This window comes from Bidens hawaiensis, unplaced genomic scaffold (genome assembly GCF_021521415.1).
Source record: "Bidens hawaiensis isolate Kalapana, Puna unplaced genomic scaffold, B.hawaiensis_p1.1 tig00033156_1, whole genome shotgun sequence".
Taxonomy (NCBI): Eukaryota; Viridiplantae; Streptophyta; class Magnoliopsida; order Asterales; family Asteraceae; genus Bidens; species Bidens hawaiensis.
The window spans coordinates 1-26,991 of record NW_027505280.1 but is presented as its reverse complement, the minus strand read 5'-3'; the positions used below and the strand labels follow the sequence as shown (position 1 = coordinate 26,991).

Genomic DNA, 26,991 nt, shown 5'->3' with positions numbered 1-26,991 from the left:
ATGAGTTATAACATCTCATTTATTTGTGAAATACCCCTTAATTATCAAAGAATAATTTTCACGGGTTATGTGTCTTACCAAACTCTAATAGCCCTCAAATGGGTTATAAGATCTTATTTATTGACATTTTCATTATCAAACCCTAATTTAATTTATTTGCTTTACATGTTCTTCGTTGCTGGTCTTTCATCTCTATCTTCAGTTAACTTTCGATACTACCCACCATCACCAACTACATCAACGCCTATTTTTTTCATTAGACAAATATTTGTGTTCATGTTTGTACATTTAAAAAAATCAACATACTCGTGTTCGTTTATGTTTGTTCGTTAAAAATCTAAAAAACCTAAACATCTCAACTGATAAAACCGAAACATTAAAAAAATATAATAACAAACGAATATATATGTATTAAATTAAAATAAAACTACGTTAAAAATAAAATAAATCATCATAAAATAGAAAACGATTAAAAACAAAACTTTAAAGGAAAATTGGTTTTTATTGGTCCCAACTATCGTCTTTTGGTCACTGCCGGTCCCAACTAACGAATTGGCTGCTGGCGGTCCCAACTTTTAACGTATTTGTTCCTAACGGCCCGCGACTAACAGAATTCTAACGTCGTTAGTTTCAGGCCGCTGGAAAAACGTTTTTTGCCGGAAAACACACATTTTTTCCCGAAAACTCAACAATTTTGTCCTAAACATCATGGTAATTTTGTATCGTACATTTAGGAACATTTTTCTAGTAAAACCCCTAATTATTGAGGTCGCCGGAACCCTAGAACCATCGTCGGAATCAGTTGATAGTGCTTAAGTGATGGTGGTTGGTTGGCGGTGAGTTAATTGGTGGTGGTGGCGGCGGTGTTCAGGTAGTATTTTCCGGAAAAAAAATTGACTTTTCCAGTAAAAAACGTTTTTTCCGGCGACCTGAAACTAACGGCGTTATGATTCTGTTAGTCGCGGACCATTAGGAACAAATATATTAAAAGTTGTGACCTCAGTAACCAATTCGTTAGTTGGGACCGACAATGACCAAAAGGTAATAGCTGGAAAAAAATACAATTTTCCAACTTTAAATAAACTTCCACGAGGATCAAACTAGTTTTATACGATAAAAACTTATATTATTATTATTATTAGGTTAGATTATTAAAAAGTCAATTCTTCTCTTCTCTCTCCCTCCAATTATTCGGCGGCTGCTGCCTATCACCACTTGTAAAAGACTCTTTGAATCAACCAAACCCAAACCCTATTCCAATGGCCCGTCGTACTCTTCCGATCCTGAAGCAATTACTCCACCAACACCCCGCCACCACCCGATCCGTCACCTACATGCCCCGACCCGGCGACGGCGCACCTCGCACCGTCACCCTAATCCCCGGCGACGGCATCGGCCCTCTCGTCACCGGCGCCGTCGAGCAGGTCATGGAGGCCATGCACGCGCCGATTTACTTCGAGAAGTTTGAGGTTCACGGCGACATGAAGACTATTCCGTCCGAGGTTTTGGATTCGATCAGGAGGAACAAGGTGTGTTTGAAAGGCGGGTTGAACACGCCCATGGGCGGCGGTGTGAGCTCGTTGAATGTGCAGTTGAGGAAGGAGCTTGATCTGTACGCGTCGCTTGTCAATTGTTTTAATTTGCCCGGGCTGGTTACGCGCCATGAGAATGTGGATATTGTGGTTATTAGGGAGAATACTGAGGGCGAGTATGCGGGGCTGGAACATGAGGTTGTTCCCGGTGTTGTTGAAAGTCTTAAGGTAGTTTTTTTATGTTCAGTTGCGTTCGTTTATATTTGTTTGGTTATGTTCGTGAACTGTACGATTAGATTTAAGGTTAAGTATTTGTCTGATTAAGTGTCCGTGTTCGTTTAAAGTTAAATGAACGGACACAAGCATGCCTTTGTTCGTGTCTGTTTGTTTACAGACCTGGTGTTTCATATTACTACAAGCTTTCCATGTGCAAATACAAACCTAAAATTTCGTGTCTCAAATGTTTTAAGGATCAAGGAAATGATGGTCTGAGCTTGACGGTTGTGTGTTTATGATGAATGATGGTTTAGCTAGTTTAAAGCATAGGTTTTGAAGGGAACTTAATTTAGGCTGTGAAAGAAATTGTGGTGAAGGAAATGATAGATGATGAATGAACTTTTTAACAAGAAAAATGCAAAAAGATTTTTACAAGTTTGGACTTTGGGATGCTTTGATAGTGCTTTAAAGAACTTGTGTAGAGTTTTGGTTTTAAGTTATATAGATTGATGTGTTCATGATTGATAGCTTTAGAAGATTAAGAATGAAACACAATTTATTGTTTGTTTCATTTGTAGCTTCACGGTTTTTCTTTCATGGGCATTAGCCGGCTAGTGGTTAGTAGACCTTAAGTTGTGAGTTTTGGTTAATTATATTCATTCTTACAAAATTCTGTAATTGAACTAAAAACAAAGAAAGGAGGGGGCACTTTGGGCCGTGTTAGTCTATTTCTCTTAATGTTTTTATTACATTGACATTGTTTATTTATTGTGAAACCTTAAAGAAATGTTTAGTAGTTCTATGCATTGTTTGCTTCTTTATTATATTTCAAGCGTATTAAAACAGAGAAAATGCTGACATTTTGTAGGGTAATAAGATTTGATTTTTTAATTTTAGATCTTGTTACCTGATAAGTTCTCATTTATGACTTTGTATGTTGATTGTATCTTTATTACATATATGCCTGAAATCAGAATGCTTTTTCTTCTATGCCTTTTGGTAGACGGTTAACCTGATGCTTATGTATATTGATAATATATATTCATTTATATAACGATCTCAAGTATCTTCTAATAATGGGCAGGTAATCACAAAGTTTTGCTCAGAACGTATTGCAAAATATGCGTTTGAGTATGCTTACCTCAACAACCGGAAAACAGTGACAGCTGTACACAAAGCAAATATCATGAAACTGGCAGACGGTTTGTTTCTGGAATCATGCAGAGAAATAGCAAGCAAGTATCCCAGCATTAAATACAATGAAATTATTGTAGATAACTGCTGCATGCAGCTCGTTTCTAAGCCGGAACAATTCGATGTTATGGTCAGTAATTCTTCACTGAGTTGTTTTAACCAACCCTTGCGCTATGTTTTATCGCAAACGGATCAAATCAAATGTTTTAAACAGGTCAAACTGGCTGAAAGCTGTTCAAAGTAGTTTTTTATTCCAACATTTGGATTATTACTGTCTTAAAATTGGTTTTCTCTAATTCTTGTGCTGTAAGGTTATAATGCATCGATTCGGATTGTGTGTTTTATCGCAAACCGGCCAAATCAAAAGCTTAAATGGGTCAAACGGGCTGAAAGCTGTTAAGTTTTTTGTTTTAATGCACACACCAAACATTTTTATTCTAACATTAGGAATTTAGGATTATTGCTGTCATAATTTTGACTTTTCTAGCACTTGTGCTAAATTTGTTCATAGTTAAATTAGTTTGGGTTATGCGCTTATTGCAAACGGGTTTAATCAAAAGTTTTAAATGGGTCAAAGTGGCCGAAAGCTGCTCATATTTTTTAATGCTAACAATTTTGTAACATTTTTGTCTAAAACATTTGGCTTATTGGTTTTATCACCATAATAATATGTTTGTAATTCTAATTAATTCTTGTATATAAAAGGTTTAATGATGTACAAAATTCTGAAAACTGAGATTTTTGTTTGTAGGTGACTCCTAATCTTTATGGAAATTTGGTGGCAAATACTGCTGCTGGTATTGCGGGCGGCACTGGTGTCATGCCTGGAGGTTTGTACTGTCACTGTCATGTAGGCTTGTAAAGGAACCAAGCGAACATGAACGGAGTATGTTTGTGTTTGTTCGTTTAACTTAAATCAAACCAAACGATCTAACACAAACAGTTAAAACGAACAAGCTTTCTTGTTTTTGTTCGTTTATTAAGAAGTGGAACATGTCATGTTTGTTTATGCTCGTTCGTTAACAGTATAAGCGAACAGTTCACAAACGAAAACGAACGGACATAACTGAGCATATATAAATTAACATAAGAGCATTCACGTCCCATTCTTCATCTATATCTTTATAAGCATTCACATCCCATTTTCTATATCTATATAATTTAACAAAAAAAAACACGTTTTCTCTAAAATTTGTTTATTTTTTAAAACATATCACATCCAATTCTCTTTCTCCGTAATACTCACTATTACGTATGTGTTTTTATTTTTCTCTTTCTCTAGAATTTTTTAATATTTTTGAAAGTGGTTGTGAGTGAGGGAAAGAGAAGATAATGATAAAGGTATTAAAAAGTATTATTTAATTGAAATGGAGAGAGAAAGTGTAATGAGTTTTAGTGTAATTTTTGGTTTAGAGATAGGGGTGGGATGAGAATGCTCTAAGGGTAAATTAGGTGCTTTTGTTATACTTTTCTATATAATTTAGAGATATATTTATTTTAGAGAATGGGATGTGAATGCTTAAAAAACACATTTTTCTCTAAATTTGGTTTATATTCTATAAACCTCCTACATCCCATTTTCCATCTCTATCTCTATTTTACTCTAAAGCATTTGTTTTTAAATTTATCTCTTGACCAAATCTTATACACTCACAACAAGTTAAGAGTGATGAATAGTATAACCTATCAAATATATAGAGTTACTATTACTCTCGACTATGTAGTTTAGAGATCTAGAGAAAAGAGAGAAATGGATGTAGACTGTAGAGGTATTTTAGCTGAGCTTAATTGAGAATGGGATGTGAATGCTCTAACTGAGCTTAAACTAGTTAAAAGTAATGTGAAGAACAATGTGTTGGGTCTAAAAAGTTATAAAAACCAGACTAAGCTGTAATGGGGCAAAATATCTTTTAATGAATATATTAACGAACGAACGAACTTAAACAATCGTAAAGTAACATAAACGAACTGACATGAACAATTTTAAATAAACGAACGTTCACGAACATAAATGAACGGACTGGTAGTGTTCACGTTTGTTTGTTTAACTAAAAGAACAATTTATTAAGTATGAACTTCCAGTGGAATGGTTCATGAACTGTTGTTCGGATCATTTACAGCCCTACTGAAGACTAGTTATACGGTATGCCTTTGTATTTAATCTAAAAAATAATAACTTAAGTTGGGATAATTTGCAGGCAATGTGGGGGCGGATCATGCCGTATTCGAGCAAGGTGCATCAGCGGGAAACGTTGGAAAACAGAAATTTGTTGAAAGAAAGACTGCAAATCCAATTGCATTGCTTCTGTCATCAGCCATGATGCTTAGACATCTTCAATTCCCTTCATTTGCAGACCGACTTGAAAACTCTGTGAAACGTGTGATCTTGGAGGGAAAATACAGAACAAAAGATCTTGGCGGGAACAGTACTACTCAGGAAGTTGTTGATGCTGTCATTGCTAAGCTTGATTGATAGATGTTTTCATTGTTTTGCTGCTTTATACGGGTTTTTTGCTTCTTTGGAGATTTGAATTTCTTTTGTGAATAACTTGACCTTTGAGGCGGGAATACTTTTAAAAAAGAACTGATCATGATATTCTATCATCATGTATTTATTTGTGCGGATTTGAACCGATGGGATGTTACATCGAGGCAATTATTAATGTAGCAAAATTGAAGCTAAACATGGTTATCTTTTTGTCTATCATAGAGTGTGTTAAAAAGTTTGTGTTTTGCATTGTTTATGCTATAAGTTACAATGAAACAAGCAGATTGGCGGTTTTCCAGATGCTGAAGTGACTTGTTTGAGGTCTAACCCACAAAGATCCATCCGTCTGATTCCATTATTCGAAACATGATATGAATATGCTTATATTTTTGTTTACCTAATATAACTGTTTAATAAATTGGTTTATGATGCAGTTTCGGAAGCGATCAATGGCTCAAGACACTCATGATAATCAAAGACGATAAAATCGAACCGAAGGTTCAAAGAACAATGTTCTTATATTTAATATTCAACAAAAAACTAAATAACAAAAAAACCCTAGCACCCTAGTTATACTAAAAGAAAATGAGATAAACATGGAAACGAGATAAACGTAAAATAATAAAAGATAAACTAATAATAAAAAAAGATTCTCGATGCTCCTGCATCAGTTTACCTGACCACCACCTGCTGGTTCTAAGGTTTTAATTTTTTTTTTTGGATTTATTAGAAGGTTCTTTAAGACATGGTTGAACTTGTCATTGAACTTTTGATTTTAACTTTTGTTTTTCTTTTATGAATGCCTATAAGAGACATAAGTTAAAGAGCGAATAAAAAAGACAGTTTAATTAGGGTAATTATGTGTTGAAATTGTTACAAACTCATCCAATTATAATAGCTCATACTCCCAAATGAATACAAAGTCACCAGATTCAGGGGACCCTTGAGTCTCCATTAAGCTACGCCCCTGTTTTCAAGGCTTACACCAAACTAAGATTAGATGTACGCATTTTGACACGTTCTTTTAGAATTTATACTTGTTTGAGAGAAAACATAACCCAAATCAACTTATTCCTAACTTGTGAGAAAAGGAATGTTTTTAGGTATCTCAAAACATATAATGGATATTGCTAGACCAATAAAAGCCTCTGTGTGACTTGTTGGTACAAATTATGGATGTACATCAAAAAAACACTTTTAGTCCTTTAATGTTGTTTTCTAATTCAAGTTTTGATGATTTTACCAGAAAAATACTACTGAATTAGCTCACAGAGCAAATCAAGCATCGACAATCCGCCAATCCCAATCTCCTTCCTAGAATGGTTGCACCAGTCTCGGAGCATGATGTTAAACTATATACACTCATCCATGATAAGTTTTCTCAAGTACAAAATAAGTTATGTAGCTACTTTCATGGGCATGGTCTGGCATAGGTGGTCTGTAGAAGTATTTCGGAGTAGGTTTGACGTTCAAAAAAGCTACTTCCAGTTTCTCATTGTAAACGTAAGATGATGAGATTCACAACTACAATATTCTTCAAAGGTGTGTGTGTCACTGTCATAGCTATATATATTACAGCCATGCAAGAGAAAGATAGTAACATTATTTGAAATCTTATTTTTCCTTTGTTCTTTTTTTCTTTTTTTCAGTTTTATTACAAACACAATTATAACAAGTGAACGTTTTTTTAACCTAACCAAGCTGATATTTCTTTTCGGATCAGCTCAATTTTTCTCCAACACAATCTAGTCAAAACACGTTTTGGCTTGAAACATTTTACTTATTTCTGTGTATATAACTATCTATAATTATAATTTGGGGTTTGTTTAGCAGGCAAACTAGTCAAACACAATATGTGAAGTTTGTGATAGGTAAAAGAGATTAAGAATTCAGAGAGAAGATTAACCAACTTTTGCCTGCCCTCTCATTAGCTCAAATGATTGTTAAGTACAACAACCCTAACGAACTAACAGTTCGTTATCTAGTTACAATATTGTCCCTAACTATTACAAGTATTCCAAGACCAGTCCTTTATCTATCTATTACAATTCAAGTCCTTATACAATCTTAAACGTAACAATACCCCCTCCTTATTAGAGATCCTTGACCCAAGGATACAACATCTGAAAATCAGGAAATCGACATTGAAACTCATCTCTAAATTCCCACGTAGCATCACAAATTGGAAGATCCTTCCATTGCACTAAAACTTGTCCAACAGCTCTATTTCTTCTTCTAGTGACTCTACTATCCAAAATCTTTAAAGGCTGTAAGGAAAATCTTGGAGAAGTAGTGGGTATGACTGAAACATGTGTTGAAGGACCAGATGCTTTCTTCAATAACGAGACATGAAAAACTGGATGGATCTGGGCTTCTATTGGTAAATCCAACATGTAGGCAACAATTCCTACTTTTTCAATGATCAGATATGGTCCAAAATTCTTTGGAGACAACTTATTATATCCAACAAGCCTTAAAGATGACTGCACATAAGGCTGTAGTTTAACATATACCCAAGTTCCTGTCGCAAAACTTCTTTCACTTCTTTTCTTATCTGCATATTGTTTCATCCTGTTTTGCGCTTTGTTTAATGCTTCTTTCAGTAACTTTACTGTACCTTCCCGATCACACATCATATCATCCACCTCTGCTACATTTGAATCCCGATGGATATACGGAACATGCAATGGTGGAGCATATCCATATAAAGCCTGAAATGGGGTTGTTTGGATAGTGGTATGAAAATTTGTGTTATACCAGAATTCAGCCAATGACAACCATCTATCCCATGAGTTAGGATTTTGTAATACCATACATCTCAAATAGGCTTCCAAACATTTATTTACTACTTCTGTTTGCACATCAGTTTCTGGGTGATATGCAGTTGACATATTGACTGAAATACCCTGAATCCGGGTGAATTCCTTCCAAAATGCACTCAAGAAAATAGTGTCCCTATCGGATACAATTGTAGTTGGCCATCCATGAAGTTTGTAGACATTATCTACAAAAGCTTGAGCTACAGTGGTTGCACTATATGGATGACATAAAGCTATGAAATGAGAATACTTGGTGAGTCTGTCAACTAAAACAAAAATTACCACTTCACCCCTAGATCTTGTTAACCCAGTAATAAAATCCATGCTGATATCAGAGAATACAAAGGTTGGTATAGGCAATGGCTGTAATAATCCAGGATAAGAAACAGTTTCTGATTTCACTTGTTGACAAATTGCACAATTTCTCACAAATTCTCTAACTTCTTTCAACTGCCCTTTCCAATAAAACATGCTTTTTAGCCTTTGTTGAGTGGCATGCACACCAGAATGACCACCCATAGCAGTGGAATGACATTCCTTAATAATGTCCTGCCTCAAGCTTGAATCTTGACCCACCACTAGTTTATTCTTTCTCCTTAAAAGGTCATCTTGCCATGTAAAATGGTTCGATAATTGACCTTGTTGCAGATCTAAGATCTGTTTTTGAATTGCAAGGTCAGTCTTCCAAGAATTCTAAATTCTAGACAGAAATAATGGTTGAAAGGAAATGAGTGTTAAACTGAACTCAGACACTCCTTCCATTCTAGAAAGGGAATCCGCAGCCACATTCTCACAACCCTTTCTATATTGTATCTCAAAATCATATCCCATTAATTTCACAAGCCAAGAATGTTGTAGTGGTGTGGTGATCTTTTGATCAATTAAGTGTTTTAAACTCTTTTGATATGTCTTTATGATAAAATGACCGGTGATTAAGTAATAATGCCACTGCTTAGTAGCTAAGATAATGGCCAAAAGTTCTTTCTCATAAACAGACAAAGTCTGCTGTTTAGGAGAGAGAGCTCTGCTAATAAAAGCTAGAGGGTGTTTCCCTTGCATCAAAACAGCACCAATACCTCGGTTAGATGCATCGGTCTCCACGATAAAAGTTTGGCTCACATCAGGAAGAGCTAAAACTGGTGCAGAACTTAAGGCATTCTTAAGTTGGTCAAAAGAAGTCTGAGCTTCCATAAACCATTTAAACCCATCTTTCTTTAATAGCTCATTCAGAGGTTTAGCAATTAACCCAAAATTACAAATAAACCGTCTGTAATAACCTGCTAAACCCAAAAATCCTCTCAGTTGTTTAACATTTGCAGGTGTTCGCCACTGTACCACAGCTTCTATTTTAGATGGGTCAGTGGAGACTCCATTTTTAGTGATTATGTGCCCCAAATACTCCACAGATTGGTCCCCAAAAGTGCATTTGGATTGTTTAGCAAACAAATTATTACCCCTTAGTGTCTCCAAAACTGTTTGTAAATGCCCCAAATGTTGCATATCCTTGCTGTATACAAGGATATCATCAAAAAATACCAACACACATTTCCTTAACAAATCTTTAAAGGTCTTATTTATTAAGGATTGGAATGTGGATGGGGCATTTGTCAAACCAAAAGGCATAACTAAGAACTCAAACAATCCTTGATGTGTTCTAAATGCTGTTTTGGAAATATCATTCTCAAACATCCTTATCTGATGGTAACCAGACCTTAAATCCAACTTGGAGAATATAGTAGCCCCTCCTAATTCCTCTAATAATTCATCAATTAAAGGAATTGGGTACCTATTCTTGATTGTTGCATCATTCAACTGTCTGTAGTCCACACACATCCTCCATGTGCCATCTTTTTTCTTCACAAGAACTATTGGTGATGCAAAAGAACTGCTACTGTTCCGAATAACTCCCGAATCTAATAACTCCTGAGTCATTTTCTCAATTACATCTTTTTGGATTGGTATTTGTAAGGTTTTAGGTTAATAGTTTTGGTTTCATCCTTTAAGACAATTTTATGGTCACAATGTCTTGAAGGTGGTAAACTTTTAGGTATAGCAAAAACATCTTTATAAGATCCCAAAAGATCTTGTAAAGCATTATTGTCAAGGAGATTGCTAACTTTAGACCCATGGTTTTCTGTAGTAGTTGATGGAATAAGTTGTAGACCATACATTTGAGATTGTATGACCTTTGTAGGAGATTGCAGAATATTGGACATCTTTTCTACCGAACATAAACTGGCCTTGTTAGTCTCAGTGCCCTTCAGCTTGTATGTAACCCCTTTCACCTTAAATTCCATAGTCATGTTTCCAAAATTCCAAGTGATATTCCCTAATGGAGTGAGCCATTGAATTCCCAACACCATATCATAACTTTCTAAGGGAATTACTAACACATCTGCACTAAACCATGCCCCCTGCATCATCCACTTAAAGTTTTTACACATACTCATACAACTTAACTGATTACCATTTGCTACAGTCACTTTCATAGGTTTCACATCTTGGGTAGTGATGTTGAGCTTATTGGCTAAGTTTTGATCAATGAAATTATGTGTAGAACCTGAATCAATTAGAATGTGCAGAGTTCTTGTACCCATGGAACCAATGATTTTCATAGTGGAATAAGATGGAATTCTGGTCAAAGCATGAATAGAAATTCTAGGCTCTTCCTCTTCTTGTATTTGAACTACCTCTTGGTTATCATCATCATCAGCTAACTCAATAACAAACAACTGTCTATTTGGGCACTTATGACCAGGGATAAATTTTTCAAAACACCAAAAGCATTCACCTTTTGCTCTCTTAGCCTCTAATTCTTTTGTAGTCAATCTTTTGGAACTTAAAGGTTTTTGGGTAGGTGTAGGAAGTAAAGGAAGTTTAGTTGCATTTGTAGGGCCTGCAATTTTAGTTGTTATGTGGTTATATGAAGTGGTTGAAGGAGTATAATTGGAAACAGTAGGTTTCTTGGTGAATAACCCACTAAACAAAGTAGTGTGAGCAATATCTTGTTATTTAGCCATGGCATATGCTTCTCTAAGGGTCTTAGGCTTAAACATCTTAACCATACATTTCAATTCAGGTTTCAATCCTCCCACAAACAAACTCACGGCATACGTTTCACAGATTGTGACCTTATTCAATAAGGCATCAAAGGCTAAATAATATTCTTTCAATGTACTATTTTGATACAATACCTTAAGTTCTTCCATAGCATCTTCAAGAACTTCAGAAAATCTTGTTGTTACTGCCCCCACATATGATTTCCATGGTAAATCATCAATTGAACAGTTACAAGATTTCATATAAGCTTGGTGTCATTGAAGAGCAGGGCCTTCAAGGTTGACCACTGCAATTCTCAATTTTTGATGTTCAGGTGTTCGATCCATTTCGAAAAAATGATCGCACTTGTATAACCAGCCTTCAACGTCATCGCCGTTGAATTTAGGGAAATCAATTCGACCATATCGAGTTGGTCGTTGATCTGCCCCAAATTGAGATTCAGACAACTGTGTACCAGAACTAGGGCCAGAATTAGGGTTCCGACCATGTAACAGTTGCTCTTGAATTGGAGCAAGCATTCTTTCCATCATCTTCTCCACATTAGACTGTAAATCAGCCATCGCCGCTTGTGAAGCAGTCTCCATGCGAAGAATCATGCGTTCGTGTTCTTTCAAGGTTTTATCGATCTCTTGCTGACGAGTGTTAACATTGGCCGCCATTACTGATTCTTGAATTGAACGAATTAGGATGGAAATGGGACAAATTGATCGAAGGAATGATCAATTAAAGATGAAATGAAACAAAAACAGATGAATTGTGAGTGAATCGAAGAAGAATTGATCAAGTGATGATCAATTAGGGTTTTAGGAACAAGATCAGAAGTGAAATATTGACGGAATTGGTCACCGGAGCTCCGACGGATCGGTGCTCCGATACCACTTGATAGGTAAAAGAGATTAAGAATTCAGAGAGAAGATTAACCAACTTTTGCTTGCCCTCTCATTAGCTCAAATGATTGTTAAGTACAACAACCCTAACGAACTAACAGTTCGTTATATAGTTACAATATTGTCCCTGACTATTACAAGTATTACAAGACCAGTCCTTTATCTATCTATTACAATTCAAGTCCTTATACAATCTTAAACGTAACAGTTTGGGCTTTTGTAATACTCTCAATTAAACCCGGACTGAATCGATGTTGCAGATGATAAAAGAAGAAGATGAGCGTTAAGTGAGTTATTATTATTATTATTATTATTATTATAGATAAGAGATAACTATTGTGTCAGTACCGAACAAAAGATTACAAAAAGGGTTGGTACAATACATTAGCGCCACGACAGATTGAAAGCCCCCGCTACACGTACGTACCAATGTACCATTCCGAAACATTCAAAGACAGGCTAGGATTCTCAATACGAATTTTCATAACATCTAAAGTAGGTTTATCTACAACCTTATTAACATCAAAAGTAACCTTATTGACATCAAAAGTAGACGGTAAACATATCTACAGTTAATTATAACCAGATGCTAAATGTGTCCGTTCATACGCAAGCAGAAATTTGTACCCGTCCAAAAACTTTAATCCAATCCCAGCCATGTAAGATGCAACCAGAAAGAACCTATAAATAAAGTTATAAACACATGTTTCTTCAGCATACTCATATACACGGATCAGCATTTCAAAGTAAACCCCACCCAAAATAACAAACTTACAGTCAGCATGTGTATCAGCAGTCAACACTCAACAGTGTGTTGTGTAATCAGATTATCTAACGGGTGAAAGCTTAGCTTTATTCAAATCCTGATGCAAAAACCACCAGGGACCGTTCTTGGTCGACAATCTAAAAAAATAAACATGAAGCAGTCAACATTTGAATTTTGATGAAAAACAGTAAAGCCAAAACTTACAATTTCACAGAACACAAGGAATAAGATGAAACAGGAATTAACAATAATTACCTGATAAACCCTGCCACCATTCGCAATCCCATAAAGATAGTCAAACCGGACCAAACACCATAAAGACCAAAAGCCGAAGGAGCATATAAAAGAAATGTAGATGATATAGCCCCCACAAGCATCTACATTTCATTTCATAAACATCAATATAAAGTCCTTAAAAAATTTAAAATAATAATATAAAAGACGCACCATGGAATAAGCCGCGTAAGGGAAATCCGAAACTCCATAATGCAAACCATCAACAATAAAAGCCAAAGCATTCAATGGTTGACTTGCACTCACAAACTTGTCAACAAAAAAGGCGTAAATGAAATGAAGTGAAACATAAACTTAAAATCAAACAAGAATTTTTTTTAGACATTTTACCAAAATCCCGGTCCTAGCAATCTTCAATACTTCAATATCCTTAGTAAACAATGTAGATATAGAGCCAAACGATATACCCAATATTGCAGCCAAAGTAACACCCGTCACAAAACCAATCTGGCAAACATGTAAATATAATCAAACATTAATTTTGGTGAAACATCAAAACATTAACTTTTTAAACTTTTTAATATATGTTACCTTCAAAACAAAGTATGTGATATCCTTCACAGACTTATAATCCCCTTCTGAAACTGAACTAGCAATCACCGCCTTAAACAAAACAAAAATAAAGTCAACACATGGATTTGACCAAAAACAAAGATGTAACCATAATTTCAAACCTGACCAGACACAGCCAGTGCATCCGTTATAAGAGAAACCGCCAGCCAAACTTGAAGACATATTTGGTGGGCAGCCATAGCTATAGGACCTTGGCGAGCCACCATTGATGTCCCTAAGGTGGTGGTTGTAAGTACTGCAAGTGTTCTTCCAAGAAGAAAACCACCTAATTGAGTAAAACATGATTAAATAACACTATCAATATGTTTTTAAAAATTTGCTAAAAATGATATTGTCGTGTGTTACTCACCAGACTTCATATAGCCACCAAATTGTAACGCACCGAGCCTTGGAGGCAGTATTATAGCTCTTTTATTAAGATGCCATATCATTAAAAAGGTGACAATATATCTGAAACAACATTACAACGTTATAATATTATTGTACAAATATACAAAATAAGCATTGAAAATACTATAAGTGAGCACATACTGTGAGATAACAGTAGAGATAGCAGCTCCGCTTACGCCTAATTTGAAGTAATACATAAGCAGAGGAAACAAAAATACAGCTAAACAATTACCAATGCCTGCACAAAATATAAATCATTTAATAACAAGAAACTTACTAAAACAATATTTAATGACTATAATCAATTGAGTACTTTCCTAGACATATAAAAGGTGTTTTTGTATCCTTAAAACCACGAAATACGCCTTGAAGAGCCAATGATACGACAACCGCAGGTGCACCTAGAGCTCTAAGAGAGAGAAATTGCTGAGCTGGACCATGCATAGAAGAAGCCTGTGGCAAATCATCAACATCAGTTTGACCTCAAAAGTCTAAATTCTAGGTGGTAATCATGAGCCATTGCAAATAATGGATTAATTTGAGCAAAACTAGATTGTATATGAGTTCATTTGGTCACCTTATATTATTCAACGGGTCAAATTGGGTTATCTTAAAATGGTCAGCATGGCCAAACTGGGTGAGTACTTTTCTCTAAAACAACTCATTTTAACCCGATTCCATTTTGGCAAACCCGTTTTGAGCCCAACTAAATTGACACCTTTCAGTTTGACCTCAAAAGTCAAAATTAAACTTGATTGAAACTTACCGATGATATACCCATCAAATTGAGAAACACTCCCGACCCAAAATACAAAGCCAAGCCCTCAAATAAACCGATTCCAACCGCCAAAAGCAAAGCTGTTGAAACAGAAGCCAACTGTTGTCTCTCTATTTTGCCATTTGCTTGCTCAGTATTTTCCCCTGTGACATTTTACCACAAAGTAAAGTTAAAACAATGAGGTAAATTTCACTTTCAAATCAGTAAAAGATATTTTTTACTACTCGAGTTCTTAGCAATATCCTCAGCCACAAAAGAAGTAGCAACACTGAGAAGAGGAATATTAAATAGTTTAGAAACAATGTTGAAGATTGATATCGAGACACCAGCAGACGCCAATTGCACCGAGCCTGTGAATAACGTAAATAATATCATATAAAAGGGTTTATTATGCCCAAATGTAACTATAACTAAAATGAAATAATATTACCTAATCGACCAATATAAGCGGTCTCCATTAACTGAGCCATATGTTCAATTGCTTGGCCCGCGAGTGCTGGTAGCGACAATGCAATGAGTTCCTTTTTGATATTTTCAGAATGAGATTTTTCGGTCGTTTTCAGTTCTTCATTTGAACCAACACCCATCAAGTCCCTGTGAATCAAATTGCAAAATATCTTATAACTAATACATATTAATAAATTAGATGATTTTATTTAAAGGTCACAATTAAGAGAATTTTTTTATGACATGCTAACAGGAAACGTATGCGACAAAATATCTTTGAAATTAGAACACATTTGTTGTGTGCAACTAGAACTGTAAACGAACCAAACATTCAGTGAACCATTTGTGAACCATACTGCAGGAAGCTCGTTTGCGTTCGTTTATTTAATAAACGAATGAACATAGAGATATTTTTTTTGTTCATTTTAGTTAAACAGACGATGAATATATGTCTTGTGTTCGTTCATGAATGTTAATCCGTTCATTCATTTATGCTTGTTACTTGTTAGTATACGACCGTTCAAGTTCGTTTACATTCATCAATATATTAATTTAAATTTTTAGACCCATTACAATTTTGTCTAGTTTTATTTATTTTTTAGATTCATGGCTACTTTTAATTGGTATTATCTCTATCAAATTTATTCATCTATGCCCAGTCATGTACATTCGTTTATACTATTAACAAACAAGCATAAATGAACACAAGCACATTCATTTTCTCAACAGACGAACACAAGTACGTTCATTTTCTCAACAGACGAATGAACACGAACATGTGCCGTTTGTGTTCGTTCAGTTTGTGTACAAGCCTATATGCAATATGATGTGCAGATAAATCAGGATAAACATAATTCAGAGAACTTACGGATATATTTCTCTCATGTTTGACACATCATTTTCTTCCTTGACAATAATATTTTCTGCATCAGAAGACTGCACACGACAATTCGACTGAACCCGGCCTTTATTTGTGGAAGCAACATGTTTCCGCTTATGGATAACCGAAGAATATGACATCTTTGAATGATCTGATGAAACCGAGCTATGATTTGCTACAACATCTGCTGCAAATCTCAACCTCTTACGGTTGTTTGCTAAAATTAAATTATGGGCTCGAATTGACAGTGTCTCAGGGTGAGGCCCGTTTTTCAGTTTTGATCTGGCCCGTTTACCGCTTCCGGAGGCTAATCCTTTAAATAGAACACCATTGAGTTGCCCAGAAGCCATTGCTTGCTCTTAAAATAGGTTATAGGATTAGGTATCTGTGTATATTAAAACATATATTTGTCAGATTCAGAATCCATATCGAATAATCGAGTAATCATTCTGTCCTTTATCTTATAAAAGAAGTCAAATGGTCAATAGTTTATAAGATTAGGGTGGAGCAGAGAAACCAACTTTATGAAGTTGTATATATTATGGGTAGGTGTCAACTTAACACACGAGTTTAGCAAAAGAGGAGTAGGTATACAAGTAACACCGGGCTTACAAGAAACAATCAAGAAAGACAAAATTCAACCCAAGTGACTCAGAATTTACACTTTAAAACGGCATGGACGGTGTCATCTACATCCTAGCATACATACAAGATCAATAAACAAAGATTCAGACATTGATGGATGTGCATCATCCACTTATCTGTTTTAACTTTCACAGAAACTATTATTTAACATTAGCAAGATGACATATGAAAACCTACTTCACAATATGCAACAAATTACATCATTAAACAAGAGTCACAAACGATCAACAAAATGTGTTACTTATGAACAAAATCAGGACTGAAACGGCTACTAATACTCGTAACAGAAATGAATAATATCCTTTTTGATTCTTCGACTAACAATTGACACTCCCACATGTGCAAACGGTTGGTTTCGTATACACAAGTACACATTAACATAACATGATTAAATGTTTGGAGTATTTTAGCCATGTTTATGGTGAATTCAGCTACCTATTGTTTCAGTATTTCAAATTGATGATACATTTCACAGCTTGTAAGTAAACTGGACCCACATCATTTCTTTATTATTTCAATTTCTCATCCAATGATAAAAATGAATATTGTGACATGGACCACAAAATGCAATCTTTAAATAGCCAGCCTAAACAAATAAAGAACCCAAATTTGCCGAACCTAATTGCGAAAAGCCTAGCAGCATTTAGCATGTACAAGCAAGACCCATTAACTGATGGATGGTATATGTGTTGAGAGAGAGAAGTCAAATATATATACATAATAATAAAATAAACACAAAGTGGCATATCGTCGAACACCTTATCTACATACATATATTCCCAGTTAAGTTTTCCACATACAAATAAAATTGACACTTTCTATGCAATTATATATCGCGTCACAATTCATATGAATTTTGAATATATAATTCTTCTATCTCAATCTCACTGATGAATAATAAGAAGGAATTGGAAATGGTAACTGAAGAAGAAGAAGAAGAAGAAGTTATAAAATATAACCTTGTGAAGAAATGAAATGAAGGAGGCGGCATGCAAGCAAGGGATTGATAAGTGTATAATTAACTCCGCCACCGCTAGTACTGTGCTTTCGTTTCATCTTATTATTATGAATTTATGTTTATGATTCTTATTAATTGTTACCGGAAATATCCCCAGCATCATTCTTTTGTACCGTACAACTTGTTCAATTAGGTATGTTTATTATTATTATTATTATAATTGCTGTTGTTTTCTTAAAAAGAAACTTATAAACGATAGGAAACTTTCTTAAATGTTTTTTAACTATTGTTATAAAATATGATTATTTAAAGGAAACTTTGGAGGCAAGCCTTAATATATACTTGTACCTAGTAGTATTTTCCTAAATCCTAGAGCGCTCCTAGAAAGTACGTAGAGTTAAGTGCCATTTTGGTACCTGTGGTTTATTCAATTGCGCAACTTTAGTACTTTTTTCGAATTTTTTGCAAATGGCTACTTGAGTTTTCTTAAACTTGCAATTTTAGTATTATTTTCTAACACCGTCTATTTTATCTGTTAAGTCAGGGGTAATTCAATAATTTCGCTATTTTCTTAATTTTTTCTTTAATTAATCACATTCCCCTTTATATCATATAGATTGATTTGTTAAAGATCCCTTTTCATTACCATGAAATCCAACAACCCAAACCCTAGATTTCATTAATTTCCCCCAAATCTTGAGTTCATCCGCACACCAGATCACACACAATCTTTCACATCTTCTCACAATTCACTGCTCCAATTCCCCCAATGTCAAAACCCTAACCAAAATTCCCCAAAATCCTCAAAATTCGCAGTAAATTGGGGGTGTAGAGCCATCAAAACCATCAGCATCGTTGCCGTCGCCAGCGGTGACGACATCAATGTCGATTACCGAAACCATGAACGTCGAGCATGATTTCAGGATCTTCGGCTATTTGCTAGCGAAGGGTAATGGAATCGGGAAATACATTAGAGGTCACGAGTTCATGAGGGTTCATCGGAATTTGAAGGGTGAGATTTCTCCAGCGAGGCTTGCCAATTAACGGATTTCTCTAAGGGATCAATCTCCGACAAGGAGAGTTTGATAGAAGTTAAATTCTTTGGTGTGAACTATGTTGGGTAAAAGGATCATTATTACAGACATGAAGAAGAAATTAATAAGCCATGTCGCCAGAAAAACTCATCGGACTCTGTTTGATGGTTGCCGAAGATTATGAATGAGGATGAGAGACTTCATGATAATGTTGTGTATTTTAATCTTAAATAAATGGATTGACATATATTTAACCCAAGAAAAGACTAAAAAAAGGATTTCAATATTTTTTTTAGAAATTGGGGAATGTGATTAAACAAAGAAAATAGCGAAATTACCAAATTACCCATAACTTAACGGATAAAATAAACGGAGTTAGAAAATAGTACTAAAATTGCAAGTTTTAGAAAACTCAAGTAGCTATTTGCAAAAAATTCGAAAAAAGTACTAAAATTGCGCAATTGAATAAACTGCAGGTACCAAAATGACACTTAACTCAAAGTACGAAAGTAGGAACCAAAGCCCAAATTAGAATTAAAATCTTGGAATAGAATGTCTTGAAAGTTTAAATGATCCTAAGCATGGTCCTATAACTATTTTTTTCTTTTATTTTTTTTTTAGGTTGAATGTATCTTAGTTTAGTACTTGGTGTATGGTCGTACAAATGTGCAACAACAACATGAATACCAAAACAACCCCGTTCAAGTGCATTTTTGCCTTTCCTTTTTCCACGTTGTATTATTTATCTAAATATAAATCACCATAATTAAACAAACAAATGATGTTTACAACATTGCATAAACCTTTATAGCTAACCTAATAATAATCCAATATAGGAGTTAATCAAGAATTATATAATTTTTATACTAAACACGTCAAATGAGTCGTTTTGTTCATTACACGTTTAAAATCACCATGAAATTTCATTTTGAATGTGTTAACACCTTAATAACTCTATACAAGACTCAACGATCTCGATATAGAATCACCTTAATAACCATGATCCCCATTTTAATACTAAACACGTCAAATGAGTCGTTTTGTTCATCACCTTTTATTTTACATAATAGTATAATACCAATAGCACATATATGTGTAACAACGTCATATTTACCACAATATCACCTATACCAATGCTAATATGATATCACATAAGTTTAATGTTTTAAGAGCTATACAGACGCACCTCACTTGCAATTACTTTCCCGAATGCCCTTTACTTATTAAAAAAGTTAAAAGAAATAGCATATAACACCACTATTTTACTAGTTTGTATATTTACTCTACTCATAAACAATCTCCATTTATGCATTTACATCTATTGGCATCAACTAATCCATAACCTAACCGCAAGAAATGTGTTTGAACTTTGAACACTTGATCCGTTAGTGTAGCAAAGGCTTGCATAAAACATATTAGACCTTATAAAATTGCACCCTAACCACACTTACCCACCTTTACAACCTTACCTTAGCTTGAATTTGAGTTTTAACCTCCTCTAATGATTGTGAATTTGAACTCCCTTCTTATTCTTATTTCATCGGAGACGATCTTTCAATTTGACAATACTTTCCCTTCCCCTCTTTATTTTCTCATTTCATATATTAATCTTGTTTATTTTTATTATTTTGAATTTCATAACGGCCTAGCAGTAGCTCTCTGACTTCCTTATCGGAGTTCGTGGGTAAAAGTTTCGTCTGAAGTCATGAGTTTTTTTTTTGTTGTGGGTTTCCTCAATGGGTGACCGGGGTAGCCATCTTCTGTTCGGTCGAAAGGGTTATCCCGTGCGTCCACGCCTTTGCTTTAAAAAATAGTGATTTTTCAGGTCAAGATAATATGATTACTCTTAAATTATTTTCACCCGGGTTTCTTTTCTTTCTTTATTTAAAAAAAATATTTTTCCAACCTTAGTATAAATATAGTTAATTAATGTCAAATATGATAAAACAAAATATTGAATGACTAGTATAAATCAATTTTTTTTATCACTTATTCTTCTAAAAAAGTTACCTTTTTAATGACACAAGTCGAATCATATATCATAAAACTATGACATAAGAAGGTGAATCTTCAAAGGGGATGAAGAAGATAGTCGACTCAATTCATATTCTTTAAAATAGAAGATATATACAATTTTGCATATCAAACGACTCACTCTAGATATCCATTTCTACACTAAGTGGATAATGATCCCCTTAACTATTCATGACAATTCAAAAAAAAAATAACTACTTGTAATTGATATATATTGCTCTAGCAGGTTTCCTCTATGCATATACAAATGTATACATTTATAAACTCATGCAAAACAAACATGCAACAACCAAATGTATTGATATTAATCTAGATGCCACATGAACACGACAGTTTTGAAGTTCAAGTCTAAAAATCAAGCGTCAACTTAATTCATTCTAGAACAAAAAATACTGGAAATCAATTTCAAATACAGTGGAGGCTCGAGGTAGCTTTATTAACTTTGTGGTAAACATCAATAGTTCAGCGGCTGCTAGACGATAACGTGGACCAATAAAAATCTTTTTTAAGAAAGGAGAGCACGTGAGTAAGTACTTTATCAAACACATTTCATTCTCTGAACCTGCAAAATATATAAAAACCACACTCCGAAGCCGCGTTGTGCAGTATTCCACCTCTAATATTGGAATTGGGTCAGCATCCTGCAACAATAACCAACTAGTGTTCAAATGTAAAACTATATAAGTATGAGATTATAGTATGATTGGTTCTTACACATTGAATTGCTGAGATTCGAAGGGTCTGCAAATTCGGGGAGATCTTAATCAATTCAAAAGCACATGATAAATTCATAACATTGCCAAAATCTATACCATATAGATTAAGAGCCTCAAGGGACGAAAATACAGTGGGGAACTTCTTTTTAATATCACCTTTAGTCAACTATACAAAAGCTGAACGGAAAAAATAAGACTATAAAGTAAACTTCAAAGACACAACTTACCATAAATTGCCTTGTAGTCTTGTAAACTCAAATGAAGGTCTTGAAGTTTTGGAAGAGAACCAAGAAGCTCAAAGATATCATAAAAATTTATGATCAAGATAGTGCAACACAATGACAAAGATAATAATATTATATTATCTTTATAATAATAATGTTTTTGCATATTTATTTACTTAAACTAATAATAATGTTTTTACAATAGCAATCATAATAGAAATTCATCGATCAATTAATAAACATTCTAATACCAAACATAACTCAAATCACATCGAAACTTTAATTCGTTATACGTGTTATATCATTTACAAATAACTCATAATATTATATTATTTAATTAGGAATCCTTGACGGTAAATCGTTATACGTGTTATATCATTTACAAATAACTCATAATATTATATTATTTAATTAGGAATCCTTGACGGTAAATCTCGAAGGGGTTCATCATTCTCATAATCATCATTGTAATTTGGTTCATCTAATCATGTGAGTATGCCACTCCCCTCTTTTAACTCGTTTTTATTATTTTGGAGACATATGCGTTATAATTATTTTATTATTATTTAATACTCAATTGCAACTATTAATCATGCGTGTATATCAATTTATGCCTAACGTGTTAAATGCTTATATGCTTTATTTGATACGCATTCGGAAAGGTCCATCATAATCACATAATAGTATGATCATACGACTGTCGTAGTAGCTATCGTCCAGTTCATCTGGCCTCATGCTTACCAGTAACTTATTTACTTGCTCATTTAGTTAAATTGATTATCTCACTTGATACAGTTTGCACTTTTCTATACTTATTATATATTCACTCATCTGGTGTTTTACTCACTCAACCTTGTGTTGACAAATTATTGTATTTTTAACGCATATGCAGATCACCGTATGATATAATTATCAAGATTTGTTTGAAGAAAACTTAGGGTTGCATGCTAGAGAAGAAGATACAAGAATTTAAATTTGAATTACGTTTTACTTGTTTTGTTTATGGAATTATGTGCTTTGGTTATTTGAAATTTGTTGGATTATTTGAATTTGATTAATAGATATTACCATTTTAAATATTGCATGATAGAACATTGAGAGCTGTGAGCAATCAGCTCATGCCTCGGCATTTCCGCCTAGGTTGGGGTGTGACAGATTAGTATCATATCCGGAGGTTTAAGATAGGTTGTTAGTGGTGCCTTAGTAACATGCTTAGGAGCCACATACGTGCTTAATAGTTTGCCTTATGTGTTCAAATTAGTTGTTTACAGCTTTCTTAGATAATTATTTAATTAATTATTTATTTTTATTGTCATGCACATACAACTCCGAAGCTATGCTTCATCTTCAAAATATTTTTATAACCCCGAGACTATGTCTCACCCTCAAAATATTTTTATGACTTCTCTCAGAATATTTTTTTATTTAAAGTTAGTTGATTGCTTTTATTAGGAAGTTCCTTGAGAATCACATATCCTTGTTTTGCTCATTTTCACTTAAAACTAGGGAGTTTGACAAGATTTCCCGCCATAGTGGAAATTGTCATGCGACCGACACTTTAAGCGTTTAACGTAATCGGCTAAATGGTTACACATTTTTATTGTGTTTTATTTTTTTAAAATGTCTAGTCGGTGACGATGGTGATGGCAAATGGTGGGTGGGTGGTGGGGGTGGACGATGGTGGCGGCGAATGATGGGTAGTGGTGGTGGCGAATGGTGGATGGATGGTGGTGGGCGGTGGTGGTGAGTGGTGATGGATAGTGGGTGTTGGTAGGGTGTGATGTTTTAACCCTCTGCAGATCTCAGAAGTGGATGATCCAAGAAAAGCTTGTGCATACGTTTTTTTAATGAAATTTCTACAAGAAAACAAACAGTCTGCAGATGGCAATGTCTGCACGGTGCAGACAAAAGAGCCCGCGAAGACCTTTTTCAGAAAAACAAACAACACCTAAGAGTATAATCCGACATATCTTAGTAGTAATATCCATTGTGATTCATTCCAAAGTAAGAAACCAAATATCACCTTAATTCATACCACATGCCCGTTTCTCCTTACACAACGAGGCCATAAACTCATATGGAAATAAAAGGCAAGTTCAAAAACCAAAAATTAAATAGATCGGTATCAACATCGGGATAGACTTGTTGGAGCTTCAACAAGTTTCTAGCAAACAAAAACTTTCATCAGACACTATAGACAACATGGTGCAAATAAAAAACTTTTTAAGAAAAGACGAAAACACAAGTAAATACTAAATCAAACACACTTCATTCTCTAAACCTTTCAAATATTTAAACACCACACTTCAAACCTGCAACAAGCCCATTGTGTTATAGTCTATCTCTGAAGAACAAATGACACACATGGGGTCGTCTTTAAGGCTTCTTGTAAATAAGTTCAACCTGATTTTTATAAAGGTTTGTAATTTATAAATTGTTCATCTTTAAGGCTTCTTATTTTATTTGTGTTTATCCTCTTAGATCAAGCTCTACACTTTTAAGTTTTAACCATAAAATCATGGAGCAACGAATGTTACTTCATTGATTTCTATAATTAAAAAAGTAATAATAATTTCAGTAGAACAAAAACTTGATTCATATTTTATCTTCAAATTAAATATAATATATTTTATTTACACTAAAATAGCTAAACAAAACAATTTTAAATATATTTATAAGATAAAATCTTCCCTACCACATATTAGTTTGTAAAAGTTTCATCCCTCAATTGTGGCCCAGTGATAAAAGGTTAGTATTCTCCATCATTATTGACCCAAGTTGAATTATCACTTATGACATTTTGGATGGACATTGACAATGAATGATTTGAGCTAGTTCTTGTGAGATTGGCAGCTTGAATACCGAGTCCACCCGGGTTTTAGTCCCACCATGTGTTACGCCAGAGAGCAGCATCCAACGGTATGGTTTTCTCGCAGAAACGTTCAAGTTAACCTATGAAACCAACATGAAACCGGTTAAAACTGTTAGGATTAAACGAACAAACGAACCGAACACGAAACGAAAGCAATAACGACACGAGGATTTAACGTGGTTCGGTCTAAACTGACCTACGTCCACGGGTGGCAACTAGGTATTTCTTTAATGAGTGACAACGATTACAAGTACAAGACATCAAATATATAGAGATACACTTAGGGTTTGTATCTTATTAAACAAGAAATCCAAACCGGGCCGGGCCTGCCCTTTGGACTTCAAATAATAAACCGGGCCTACACCGAAAGGCCTACGAAACCCAACAAACTCCCACTCGGAGGCCTTGAGTACTTTCGTCTGCACTCCTGATTGTACTTCTGTAATCCAAACATTAACCATCTTCTAGTTGCCACCGCCTTCTCATCAATTAACCTGAAGGCCCGTTGAAGCTCCCCGAAGCTCCAACGTCAGTCACGGCTAAAACTGCCCTTGACCCGTTCTCTGTCCCTACCGGCTTCCACTGAAACAAACTACCGGATCTTGAGATACCCTAAGAACAAACACTCTCCATATTCAGCAAGTAATTCACTGGAGAGACTTTTACAGCCGGAATACTGGTTTTCTTAATCCACTGTCGACCTGAAACTGTAACTGAAACACGACATGTGCTCCCACTGTCACGATGTCCTCTGTCTGATTTAACCTTCCTAGCTCGTTCATCCTGAATCCTCACTCTGGCTCTGGGTTTGTTACTTGCAAAACGAACCTTCTTCTGCCCACGAGATTCTGTGAACCGGACTTTGTCTTTCACCAAAACTGGATCCACTCCTTTCGGTGACATATCGACCGTATACAACGAACCCATTTTCTTGCCACGAGCAACAACGAGATTCCCTTTGACTACTTTCCACTGCCCATTCCCGAACTTAACATCGTAACCCTGGTCATCCAACTGCCCAACTGAAATCAAACTTTTCTTCAAACTTGGAATAACCCTAACATCTTTCAAAGTCCAAGAAGTACCGGCTGAAGTTATCAAATCAACATCTCCCATACCCGTAAGCTCTAGAATATCATCGTTCGCAAGTCGAACTTTTCCAAAATCCCCAAACTTTAGATTCTTCATCGTTTCACTACAGTGAGTGGCATGACACGATGCACCAGAATCCATCACCCAAGCATCAACGTTATCCTCAACACTAAGAACGTAAAACTCATCCTCTGGGCATTCTTCTACAGTGTTGACTTTTGTAACGTTCACCTCTTTCTTGCCATTCGGACACTGATTCCTGAAGTGTCCCTTCTCTTTACAACCCCAGCATTCAATATCATTACGAGTCCTAGATTGACTCCTCTTCCTACTCTCACTGCCTCGTTGTTTTTCCCTACCTCTACCTTCTGTGACTAATATATCACTTGATGATTTACCTGAATTTCTGCGTCTTGAATCTTCTCCAAGAATCAAATCCCGAATCCATCAAAAGTAATTTTTGTAGACGAACTACAAACTGCTGTCACTGTTTGCGACCAACTGTCGGGCAAAGATGATAATAACAACAAGCCTTGAACTTCATCATCAAACTTAATGCCGACTGACACTAAGCGGGAGAGGTTCGAATTAAGATTATTGATATGCGTTGTAACTGACCCACCCTCTTTCATTCGAGTTGTCACTAGCTCTCTGATAAGATAGACCTTATTTGCTGCCGAAGGCTTCTCATACATGTTGGATAGTGCGTCCATCATACCACGGGCTGTGGTTTCTTTCATGACGTTAAACACCACATCTTCCGACAACGATAATGTAATACAAGCCCTAGCTTTCTTGTCTAACTTATTCCACTCTGCTTCCGACAACTTTTCTTGTTTTTCATCCTCAAACATTACATCCAAGTCTTTCTGACAAAGTAGTGCCTCAATCTGCATCTTCCACCAACCAAACTTCTGTATCGAAACCTTTCCGTCTTCTGCCATGGCAATGACTAAAACGAAAAACTGGATAAAACAGAGACAGACACAGCAACACGAGCTTGAACTTAACGATTGTTCTACTGAACTCCGTTAAACAATCAACCTATTTTAAACGGAGCAGAATAACGAACTGGAAATCAGAAACTGAAAC

General features: G+C 35.1%; 2 protein-coding genes across 2 annotated transcripts; one reads left to right on the top strand and one right to left on the bottom strand.

The window, feature by feature from the left end:
- Positions 1–1,182: 1,182 nt before the first annotated feature.
- On the top strand, positions 1,183–5,626 carry LOC143612052 (isocitrate dehydrogenase [NAD] regulatory subunit 1, mitochondrial-like). Its single transcript, XM_077086122.1, has 4 exons — positions 1,183–1,760; positions 2,833–3,072; positions 3,694–3,772; positions 5,141–5,626. Exons 1-4 carry the CDS (start codon positions 1,260–1,262, stop codon positions 5,413–5,415), a joined length of 1,095 nt encoding a protein of 364 aa, XP_076942237.1. The 5' UTR covers positions 1,183–1,259; the 3' UTR covers positions 5,416–5,626.
- A 6,950-nt stretch (positions 5,627–12,576) lies between these two features.
- LOC143612059 (protein DETOXIFICATION 45, chloroplastic-like) lies at positions 12,577–17,951 on the bottom strand. Its single transcript, XM_077086132.1, has 15 exons — positions 17,929–17,951; positions 16,313–16,709; positions 15,428–15,591; positions 15,219–15,347; positions 14,986–15,140; positions 14,516–14,672; positions 14,361–14,457; positions 14,179–14,279; positions 13,931–14,094; positions 13,788–13,859; positions 13,587–13,703; positions 13,410–13,505; positions 13,218–13,339; positions 12,972–13,099; positions 12,577–12,877 (listed from the first exon to the last, which is right to left on the bottom strand). The coding sequence occupies exons 2-14, from the start codon at positions 16,672–16,674 to the stop codon at positions 13,024–13,026; spliced, it is 1,812 nt and encodes a 603-aa protein (XP_076942247.1). The 5' UTR covers positions 16,675–16,709; positions 17,929–17,951; the 3' UTR covers positions 12,577–12,877; positions 12,972–13,023.
- Between the last annotated feature and the right edge of the window lie 9,040 nt (positions 17,952–26,991).